This window comes from Macrotis lagotis, chromosome 1 (assembly GCF_037893015.1).
Source record: "Macrotis lagotis isolate mMagLag1 chromosome 1, bilby.v1.9.chrom.fasta, whole genome shotgun sequence".
Classification (NCBI taxonomy): domain Eukaryota; kingdom Metazoa; phylum Chordata; class Mammalia; order Peramelemorphia; family Peramelidae; genus Macrotis; species Macrotis lagotis.
This window is the reverse complement of record NC_133658.1, coordinates 399,360,633-399,372,675: the sequence shown is the minus strand read 5'-3', so window position 1 is coordinate 399,372,675 and position 12,043 is coordinate 399,360,633. Positions and strand designations below refer to the sequence as shown.

The 12,043-nt window shown below is 40.5% G+C and overlaps 1 protein-coding gene across 1 annotated transcript in view; it reads right to left on the bottom strand.

The window, feature by feature from the left end:
* The window catches only part of CCDC69 (coiled-coil domain containing 69), a 38,694-nt gene extending 27,766 nt beyond the window's left edge, over window positions 1-10,928 (bottom strand). The window contains exons 1-2 of the mRNA XM_074212582.1: window positions 10,702-10,928; window positions 1,198-1,267 (exon numbers count right to left, since the gene is read on the bottom strand). Coding sequence (XP_074068683.1) covers window positions 1,198-1,267; window positions 10,702-10,749 — 118 coding nt within the window. The 5' untranslated portion in view covers window positions 10,750-10,928. The remainder of the gene's footprint in view (window positions 1-1,197; window positions 1,268-10,701) is intronic.
* Between the last annotated feature and the right edge of the window lie 1,115 nt (window positions 10,929-12,043).

Here is a 12,043-nt window from a genome sequence, read left to right as displayed (position 1 = left end):
AAAATAAAGTGAACAACACCAGGAGAAAAATTTTAAAAATAACTTCCACATTCTAAATAAAATCAAATAACTTTGAAAGACTCAGAATTCCAATCAAGACAATCTAACCAAGATTCCAAAAAACTGAGGTGACAGATGAAAAATTAGAATGAAACATACCTATGTGAACACAGACAAACCACCAGGTTGTTTTTTTTCCTGATAAATGCATGTATCCCTAACCAGCTTGGGAAAGGAGACCTTAGTCAGCACTCCTCAGCATGTAATAACTTTAGAATTACTACAGGAGTGAGTGAGTGCCCAAAGGAGTCATAACTGATTTGATGAGCCATCTGCAGTTTCACTGTACTGACCATGTATACTTAGACAAGCATGGTTTTATCTTTGAAGCAAGCATTGGTATGATTTGGCTATGTATATTTGTTACAAGGGTTTTGTTTTGCTTTGTTTTCTGGAAGGATAATGGGAGGGAGAGGAAAAATAAATGTTCCTTAAATGAAAAAAAATAGGGGGAAAAGACATAAAGACAACCAGGATGTTCAGACGTCTTAAGATCGTGCTATAATAGAGACTGATTGAAAGACCTGTGGTTGATTGGGAAGGAAAAGGTAGACAACAGGAATTGGAATATTTCACAAGCTATGTGGAAGAGGCATTTGGTTTGTGCTTGGCCTCAGCAAGTAGAATCAAGGAAAGGGAAGGGAAGAAAGAAAGGAAAATAAGGGAAGAAAGTAGCAAAGAGGTAGATTTAATCATGATGAAGGGGAAAGCTTCCTAAGAAATACAGTTTTCTTGTGTTGCCTTGACAGGAGGCAGGTTTCCCCTCACTTAAGATCTTTGGACACAAGTTGATTATACTACATTAGCATCAGTGTAAATGAAATGAAGATACCATGGAGGGGAGTTATTATTCAGGGTATTGGCTCAAAGTCCCTTCTTTGCTTCTATGACCCAAGCCAGAGGCAACATTATACTGAGGAATGAGTCAAGCACCTGAGACCCAATTCTAGAAATAGGGTCCTGAACAGAATACTAGTATTTTACACTAATCCAACTAGCATTTTACCAAGGGCCTAGGGAACAAAGAGAGACAGATATACATGTCAAGGTATAGAAAATAGGAAAGGTGCAATTTAACGGTATTGCACTGTTACTGTTGTGGAGACTCAAGGGATGGAGGACATTAAAAGAACTCACCTTTGTCTTCTTGCAAGGAGCCTAGCTCTATGGGCTCTGGCCTTGGTGGCTGTCCTGACCTTCGGTGCCTCTGAAAGAAACCAAATGTTAGGACCAAGAGGCAATAAACAAAATGATGGTAGCCAGATGAATGTAAGAAACTAGAATCCAGGTCCTGTGGAGGGCAGTTGATTCTTGCAGGGTAACTAGGGCAAGGAAAGTTGTACAATGGGAAGAATTCTCCACTTACTTGACTCTTTCTTCATTACTTCTTGCAGTGGCTAGATCCCTCAGTGGATGTTTTCATTGCATAACCCTGGTCAGTTGGTCTAAGTTTCTCAGCTAATTGGCCTTTCCCTTAGATTCCTGTCTGTCTCTTCTCCACCCCCAACTTCCCTAGGACCTGCCAAATCCCTCAACCTGTAGGTTTCCTATAATGTCTAAGCCTTCAGGGGGGATGTTCTGATATCTCTAAGAGTTATACCCATACCCATAACACCCAGTGGAATAGATTTCAACCCATTCAAACATTCTCATTCTCTATGACTTGTCAACATCCTCCTATAAATTCTCCTCCAATGGGGTGGGGCAGAGAAGGGGGAAAAGAGAATGTGCTCCTTTAGATCTTTCGGCTTTATGTGGATTCAAATGCAATACCCTCTTTTGAATGAAAGTATGAACTGTCTCTCTTCCCCCTAATCCCATTTGGAGCAGCCAGGTGGTAAAGTAGATAAAGCCCTGGACTAGGAGTATAGAAAATCTGAGTTCAAATCTGGTCTCAGATAAAAGTTAACTGCTATTTGCTTCAGTTTCTTCAAATGCAAAATGGGATGAAACACCACCTGCTTTACAAAGTTGGTGTGCAGATAAAATGAGATAATTAAAAAAGTAAAATTATCCCTTGGCAAATAATAGGTGCTCTTTAAGTGCTGTCCTCAGAGGGTCTGGGGTACTGCCATAGTCAGCTAGTTTCTACTTTTAACTACTTTAACTAATGTCTGCTTAGATACCTTACTATAATGAAGGCTGGGTTGAGAAGAGAAGGACACCCTATTGAGGCAGGGAGTGAAAGAAACAGAAGATTGGTATTGAGGGTGCCGTGCAGTTTGGGTATGGTCCCCTCCCTGCCAATGTTTATTGCTATCTCTATTAATTCTGCTGCCACCTCCTCATCTTCCCTTCCCTAAGTCAAAGTCTACCCATCATTCAAGAACTATCTTTCAGATCTGCTTCCTACATGAAACCCTCCCTGATTACCCCAAACCATCACTGATATCTTTATTTTCCTATCTCCTTTAGTGCTTACAATCTAGCCTCACTTTATTGAAGTCTTTATTCTATTGTCTTGTAATGTTTTGATAAATTGTGAAAAGATCATTGAAATTGGAGTCAGAGTCCTAGCTAAACATGTCACTAGCTATTTAAATAAGTCACTTAAGTAACTGGCCAGCCTCAATCTATTCATCTGTAAAATAAAGAAAATAATACCTGCCCTATTAATCTCACAGGGTTGTTATGAAAAACAAATGAAATAATATAAAATGATAATTACGTCCTTAAATGTTGCACAAATGCTGGCTATTGTTATTGTTTTGTTGTTGTTGTTGTTGTATATTACCTATTCATCTGCACAGAACACTTAAGGTTCCTTAATAGAAGAAATAGCAGAGATAGCTTTGCCAGGGATACTCTGTCATAAAGAGGAAAATATACTTACCAAAATGTACAATAGTCCTGGCAGATATTCTGCGTGAAACTTGAATGAAAAAGAGATTTTGTTTGGACAATAATGTCCTCCAGATGCTTATGTTTGCAAGATGATGTCCTGACTTGCATCAAGGCACAGAACACTTAAAATATTCCTAAATGATTCTTATAGTTGTCCAAAAGAATTTGGTCTAAGTATCCATACAGGAAAAAAAAAAGCAAAGTGGATGAAGATGTCTATGGTATGGCAAAGTTGACCCATAGAATTGACCTCATTAGTACATCTATCCTGGCCAGACACTATAGATGGTCAACAAACTAAACTCAAAATTAATGATGAAAAGGAAGATGACCTGAATTGCATTTGGAAAATGATGCAATATTTTCAATAACCTCATGCTATTCTTTGAAATAAAAGTATATCTGGGCAGCTAGGTGGCGCAGTGGATAAAGCACCGGCCCTGGAGTCAGGAGTACCTGAGTTCAAATCCAGCCTCAGACACTTAATAGTTACCTAGCTGTGTGGCCTTGGGCAAGCCATTAACCCCATTTGCCTTGCAAAAACCTAAAAAAACAAAACAAAAAAAGAAAGAAGAGTCTATCTTTTTAATACTACTACTTTTATAATGAGGATGCCATTGAGCAGCAATTACTAGATCTCTCTAAGGAAGCAAAACTATGAGTTATTTAAAGGACAATGGAGAGACAAATGGTAGGTGGACTTAGGATAAAGGTGGACATGGGATAAAGCTCATAGTGAACAATGAATAGTATGTAAGAGCAATACAGAAAGGGACTATAAAAGAGAAGTAAATGAAGACAAGGAAGGTGGACTAATCCCACAGTGACAATAAGGGATAAGAGAGAGACAGTCCTAGTAATGCATTTGGAGCCCAAAGACCAAGAGGAAGATCTCATGTACAGTGTGTATAATATCCCCAGACCTCTAGTATTTAGAGAAAGACAGCTAAGTTTCATTGGTATGCATGTTAGAAAGTATGCATGGGAAGCAATCTGTCTCATAGGAGAGAATTTTCATATCAATGAAATGGGAGATCTATCAAAGTGTTGGCTTAGGTGTCTTTATCCAGACTGTCCAGCAATAATGGGCTGTTGTAAAACAGGCTGAGTTGTCTCAAGATTGATTGTTTCCTATCCCTAGTGGTCTTCAAGCAGAGGTTGGGTGAGCAATTGTCAAGGATGATAAAAGAATGAGTTCCCTGCTTATGATATGTGCTGGAAAGAGAGTCCTATTTGAAGTCAAGAAGAGTTAGCTTCAAATCCTTTCTCTGAGACTGATGGGCTTTAAATCTATGGGATTTAAAGGGAGGGACCTTTGAGGTCCCTCCAAATTCTGATAATTACCTCAGAAGAGCTTTGATCTCTCAGAATTTGACCTGGAATAAATTAATCTCACTGAAAATTGAGATTCCTCCACGTGCTGTCATTTTAGGAAGGTTTCTTAGAAGCAGAAGACCAACAGGCATCCTTGGTTCCAGAAGCTTTGCCCTAAGACCCATACCAGTGGTGGTTTCTTTTGTAGTGTCTGGGTCGTCTACTGACAGATCCTGGACAAAGTGTAGTATAGGATCTGAAAGCTACCACACACCAAGTTGATTCACAGAGAGGTGGGGAGGGGCAGGAAGGACACAGAGGCGGGAGGCCCAGGGGGCCTCTTGGGGAAGAAGGGGGAGGGGTAGGACGGAAACCCAAAGCAGCAGAGAGAGATTATTGTGTGCACACCAGATTAGAGAAGCTCAGAGGGAAAATCATTGTTGCCTGATACTAAATACATTTGTTTCCCAAACTGTAAAATGGATAGTTGGACTCCTGATTCAAATAAAGATCTAAGAATTAAATTGTATTGCCATTAATGGAAGATGAATATGAATGTTTCTTGAAATGGGGAAAGGGAATGAGTGGTTTACATCCTGATCTCCCCACAATGCTTCCTTTCCCTTTTTCAGAAAAGTCATAGAAACACCCTTGTTGGGGAAGGCCTCCTTCTGCGAAGATGTCTAACTAGTACAGGACACTTAAAGTGATACTCTCCAAGGGGCTTCGGCCGGCTACCCCAGTAGATATTTTCCTATCAACAAACCCTTTCCCCACTTCAAGGATTTACCCTCAAAAGCTGTAAATGTCTTAGAACTGACTATATAGGATCTATACCTAATGAATAGTGAGTCATACAAAGATTAGAAAATCATAGAAATTCAGGTATTCTAACTTTAGACATTAGTAAGGGCAATTAGGTCTGGAGTTAAGGAAGATAGGAGTTCAAACTGGGTGTCAGACACTTATTAACTGTGTGACCCTGGGCAAGTCATTTAAACCTGTCAGCCTCAGTTTCCTCATCTGTAAAATGAGCTGGAGAAGGAAACGGCAGACCTCTCTAGATCTTTGCCAAGAAAACTCCAAATGCTGTTACCAAGACTAGAACATGACTGACATGATAGAACAACAGCATATAGTTAGAAACAGCCCTGAATTTAAAGTTAGAAAGCTTGGGTTCAAATCAAAGACCTGCTATGTAGTAGTTCTATGACCTTGAACAAATCTCTTCACCATTTCTGGACCTCAGTTTCCCCATTTATAAAATAAAAAAGTTGGATTAGATGACCACTAAGCTTTGAAATGCTAAATTTCTCACTTTCACTGGATTGGACCTGGAAAAACAAAGCTGTCTCATTTGATAAATTAACTGAGACCTAAGAAGGAAAGTAATTTGCCAAAGGTCACATTCTCATTGAATTTAAATCTGGTCCAGGGCCAGGGCAGTTACTACCACAACATGTTACTTTTCTGTAGAAAGGATTCCTGCATTGGGCAAGGGTACATTGGACTGGATAACCAGACCCATCCCTCTGGAATTCTAAAATTCTCTGATTCCCCTTATTAATATTTTATTAATGTTGGATCTCCTACAAGCAAGTTTATTAACAACAGGCTAGCTAGATGGTGCAATGGATAGAGCAATGGCTTTGGAGTCAGGAGAACCAGAGTTCGAATCCGACCTCAGACAACTGACACTAACTAGTTGTGTGACCCTGGGCAAGTTACTTAACCTGATTGCCTTGAATCCAGAGCCATCTCCAGTTGTCCTGATTCCTATCTGGCTACTGGATTCAGATGGCTCTGGAGGAGAAAGTGAGGCTGGTGACTGACTTAGCACAGCACCCCTTCACTCAAATCCTTGTCATGGCATCACTTGCCCTTATGTCTGTGGTCTTCTTCAAGAAAGAAGGGCAAAAACATTAACAACACAAGTATTGGCCTGAAGGGTGAGTAAGCGATCTTTTCAAAGAGTGTCACAGCTTAGTCAAATCTCTTAATTAAAATGTGCTGCCCCCCCCCATCTATGGGGTAGAGCACCTCAGCCTCCTGCCAGATGTAGACATTATGAAGCAATGGCAGGCCATCTATGTACAGCCCTCAATCTTACCTGTTTAATCTCAGCCCTGAGGGGGAAGATGATGATGATATCACAGGGACAACTAGGTTGTAATAACAGTTAGAGCACTGGCCTTGTAGACAGGAAGACTTAAATTCTACCTCAGATACTCTGTGTGACTGGGTAAGTCACTTATTCTCTCTCAGCCTTGGCAGGAATATGCTGATAAATGTTTAGCAACATGCTCACCCTCCAAAAATATACTCATAAACCACTTTTTTTTTTTGCAAGGTATTGGGGTTGAGTGACTTGCCCAAGAATACACAGCTAGGTAATTATTAAGCAGATTTTTAACTCAGGTCCTTCTGATTCCAGGGCTGGTACTCTATCCACTGTGTCACCTAGCTGCCCTCCTTGAACCACTTTTTAAATTTAACCTGCATTATTAATACTCCCATGTTTGTTTAGAAACCAGATGAAAATATTATTGGAAAATATTTAACAAAATAAATAAAAATACAATAAAACATATATAATTCTAATATTTGGTTTTCTAAATGTTTTCTATGTTCTGTGTTCCCTCTGTTCTAGAGGGATCATTTCATCATTTATGTTTTTCTATTTGATATCATAGGTCTAGACAATCAACAATAAATAATAATAACAATAAATCAAGCCTCAGTTTGGTTGACTCTCCATAACCAGCCTGCCGGTTCCATCATGTCCTTCCCCATTCCTAGAGTTGTTGTGAGGATCAAATGAGATGTGTTAAGCATGACACAAATGAAATAATTATTGTGTGCTTTTTACCTATTCCAAACATAGGCTAAAAGGGCTGTTCCTAATCAGGACATTCTGGGGTCTCATAGAATAGGAGAGTGAAAGAAGAATTTGAATACCATTGAGTCCTAGAATTCTAGTATGTTAAGCCTGGAAAGGTCACGGAGGTCAATGCCCCATTTCTAAGAAGGAAGATTCCCATGCCAATGGTGTCAAATTCACAATTTTTTCCACAAGGGCCCTATGAAACTTCCAAGTGCAGTCTGGACAAGATTACAATATAATTGAGAAATGTTTAACAAAATAAATAAAAATAAATTACAACATAATGTTAATTTCTGGCTTTCTAAGTCAATATACTAACTTGCAAGGAATCTATTTCTATTTGAGTTTGACACCATCTATCCCATCCCATACTGTTCAGAGCTTTTTTACTTTCAATTATTATGATTAATATTTATGTTGATTTTATACTGTCCTCTAATTTCTTATCCTTCTATAAGGGTGTGACATTGAAACACAGTCTGGCAGGTGTTACCAAGCTCAAAAGTCTTTTTAATATGGATTAGACAATGTACATGTTGCATAAGGATCAGGGTAGCTGAGAGCAAAGTACACCATCATCAGATAAATTATTTTGATTCCCCACAAACTCAGAAATCCTATCTACTAAAGCATGATAAGTTGAAAGCTATGTGAGGGAAAGGAGTGTCCACATCCATGTAATCATGTCCTCTTGAAATCTTATCATGGATAATTATAATTTTGTCTAGATTTTTGATTTCTTTGGTTTAGGGAACCCTAATACATAACTCCTTCTACCAATGTAGTGCTTGCTTTGTTCTATAATTTAGCCTTAAAGGAAGATCTGGACCATTGAGAATAACTTGGCCAAGGTCGCAAAACCAGTAATTGTGAAGAGATAAAACTTGAACCTAGATCTTTCTGACTCCCGGGTCAACTCTATCCATTATGTCATGCTGCCTTATTCATCATTATGATTATCATTAAGTAACGACAGCAGCTCATATTTCCAGAGTGCTTTCCTGTTTACAACTCTATGAGGTTTCATTATCAGTTTCTAGGCTTTCAATCCCTCCTGTAATTTCAACCATTTTCCTCTCATCTCATCCTCAGCAATCCTGGGACAGGTTCTGGGGAAATAACAGGACCTCCCAGGGTTCTGGGGCAGGGAGTTAACTCGCCTCTGTTTGGGTAGGGGAAGGTGCCCTAGAGAAGTGTCTCAGGCTGTCCACCATGGGTTGGCACCTAGAGGAGGAACTTGCTTGACATCCGTGAGATGGGGGAAGGACTGAACTTTAAACAACAAAAAAGAAACCAGTCCATCCTGCCATGTAAGGGCACAGGCTGGGCGGGCACTAACAGTATAGTGTGGGAAGAGGAGAAACACCAGAATACTCATTTGGAGCCAGGATGAGTGAGGGTTTCTGTGCCAAGAGGCTTTGCAATCAGTGATTACCCATGCTGCCCAGATATCATCCTGGGTAAGAGGGTCTAGTCATTTGCTTGACTGAGGGAGTGGGGAAGGAGTGGACACACTTTCTCTATATCAGCCTGGCCATTTCCAAGGCAGATTTCTAATCTTAGGGTTCTGGCCATAGCTATCCCTAACCCACTTTACTGGTCATTTTACCTCCAGCCTTTACCTCCATCTGTCTCAACACTGGGAGAATTAAATGACTAATACACATCACTTCTCTCTTCAAATACTTCCAATGGCTCTCCAATTTCTATTGAATATAGTACAAACTCTTTAGCTTAAATTTAGGGAAACTAGTTCCATTCTACTTTTCTAGCCTTCTTCAAATCAATGAACATTTCCTAAATGCCCATTTTGGACAAAGCATGCTCTTTCCTCCCATACTGTTTGTTCAGAACATCTCACTATCCCTCAAATGTATTTATTTCCCCTTCCCCTTTCTGGCATGGTGTTCTCCCACCTCATTATTCCTATGCTTTTACTATCCCATTCTCCTCATTTTTGCCTGCTGACATCCCTTCAAATCCTACTTTAAATGTCACCTCCTCCAAGAAGTCTTCCCTAGTCAGTAATAATGTCTCTCTCATCTGATCTCATAGCATTCCTCTTAAGCACTGATCACACTCTACTTTGTATTTAAAAACATCTGTGCCTGCATCTTATTTCCCCTCTAGCTTTTGATTGAGTTTATTGAAAAGTATTCATTTCAGTCTTCCCAGGAACTAGAATAGCAACATTAGACTCAGGAAGATCTGGGTTCAAAAATCCTGCCTCGAATTTTTGTGAATCATTTAAAAACCCGGTACTTCAGTCAGCTACCTAAGACCTAAATGCTAAATCATAGAGTTGATGAAAGAGTTTCTCATAGATCCTTCACATATCCTCCATTAGTACCTTGTACAGGGTCCTACACACTTATTAAATGAATGGAAACCTTCCTATGTGACACCTTTTTGGGACCCATTCTTCTGATAACGCCAAGGAGAGATGGCTACCATTTCTGACTCCCTCTTGGGAGGTTTGGTCTGAGAGAGCATCTTATCCCATTTCTACTCCCCTCTACAGAGGATTCCCCTGAAACAGTGAAAAAAAAAAGGATTCATCGAGGCATAAGGATGTGCTTTATAACTATTACACTGTAAAGCTGGGCTCTTGACTGTCACAGTCACAGGAACACAGAGCAGGGAAAATTATCTGACCCATTCAGGGCAAAAGAAAATAACCTGACTTTCAATCTTTTATAGATGAGAAAACTGAGGCCTAAAAGATGGGAGTGACTTGTCCAAGATCACACAACTAACAAGTATCTAAAAATGAGAATATTGGACCAAATGACTTCCAACTTTGACATTCAGCTCAGTGGTCTGGGTATTAAGGCTCCTCCCAGATCTGACAATCCTCATTTGTAAAATGAGGGGGTCAGACAAGAGGACTCTAAGGTCCCTTTGAAGTTCAAATGGTTTATGTTCACTTGGAGTGCTACTATTCTATGTCTCTCAGTTCCAGAGGGGCAGGTGGCCCCATACCAAAGTAACTTGAGAGTCCCCCACCCACACCCCCCAACTCAACCTGGGAACTCAGCACGTCTTGGAAAAGGACCTAAGTGAGCCTCGGATTTTAGAGACTTGAAGGAGGAAGTGAAGAGGGGGATTCATCCTTAGGACCCTGGCTAGGTCATCTTTACATAACCTGCTCCTTTGGAATATAGCTCCCACCCCTCCAGGGCCGCATTTTGGCAAAAGCCCCTGTAGGTACTAATCTCACTCCCCCTCCCACACTCACTGCCACTGTTTCCTGCCCTGAGACTGGGACTCTGCTGGTGAGCTCCTGGAGCGGCTGGGCACTACTGGACTAAGCTGTCCTAGGATCGCTCCAACCTGGGCAGGGCTGGCGCAAGGCGAGCCCAGAGCCAGTTGCCTCCTCCACCGGCTGATTCCATGTTAAGCTTACCACCACAAACCAGTGTCTAGGGGCCAGGGGCCAGTTGGAGAACAGCTGGGGTTGGGGGCTCGGAGCAGACGAGCAGACGAGCAGACCCACCGGACCTCAGCGCGGTCTTGAACCCGTCAGTCCCTCCTGGCGAAGCCCAGAGCCAAAGGCAGCACTTCCTTCTGAGGACCAAACTTCAGCCTGTTTTCTTTACCTTGTTGCGGGATTTGTAGCAGTTTAATTTGCTGCCTCTGCCGCCCATCCTCCTCTTGGGAGGGTCTCCCGGGAAAAGTCTCCAAACTCCAGGCACTAGGGGTAGGGGAAGAGGAGATCAGAGTCTCCTTGCCGGACTCCCAGGCTGCCTCTAAGACCCCGAAACTGAACCAGAAAGCGGCCGACTTGAACTTACTCACGGGCAGCGGATGCCGTAAATGTCCAAAGAGAAGGGCCTCTCAAAAGTGAGTCGTGGCTGGTGCCTGAAGCAGGTGATCAGAATAGCTGCAAGGCTTCCTCACAATTCCCAATGGATAGCTAGGCAGGAAAGGTCTTCCGAGGAACAGACATTGCCATTGGGATTCCTGAGTGTTCAGGGCATCAGATGTGAATACTTTTGAGGATTTTTTCATCCCCCTACACTGTTTTTGTTAATTGAATCATTTACAATTTGCAAAAAGATGGCAGGGGTTGCCATTCTGAATTATTTGACTGTTCTGGTAAATACTTTATAGTACTTTAAATAATACTTTATAAAACTTTAAAAAGTTGTTACATACCCAGTGGAGTTTTCCCTTTGAAAAATAATTTCTTTATTTTATCATCTTCATTATAGTATGTTGTGATAAGCAATATAATTTATTTCCTTTCATATTGAATAAGGGAAAGGAGGAAAGGAGCACTTATAATGTTCCACTTTATAAATATTTATCTTTTCAACAACCCTGGGAGGTGGGTTCTAATATTATACAAATTGTACCATTGAAGAAATGGAGACATATCACAGTTACAGATAGTAAGAGACTGAGGCTGAATTGAATTCAAATCTTCCTGACTTCATGTCCAGTAGCCAGTCCACTATATTGTTTAGCCAACATATAGAAATATTGAAAACTAAAAGGTATCAAAACTGAAAAGGATTGGCAATCTCTTGTATGTGCTATAATAAAAAGTGTCTATAATTGCAGGCAAGGTACTTCACACCTTATTGTTTCATCTACAAGATGTCCCAAAGATTTGTTTTTGTTTGTTTTGCATCAATATTTTTTTGGTGATGCTCTATGACTGGGAATCATGAAATACTATGATTTCAGGTGCCCCAAGAACTAGTGTCTGCAAGTTGTGGTGTTAGACATCATGAGATGCATTGGAGATGCAGTATCATCACAGATACTGTATCTGAAAAAGGGGGTAGAACAGTCATATAGGAAGGAGAGAGAATAAATGTGGTCTGCATTGTGTTTGTATTCATATAATATTAAAGGAGAACCTCAGGAAGGCCTCTAACATCCTGGATAAATGCTCTATGAATTATGTATAGTTTTTTTAAAATTTTATTTATT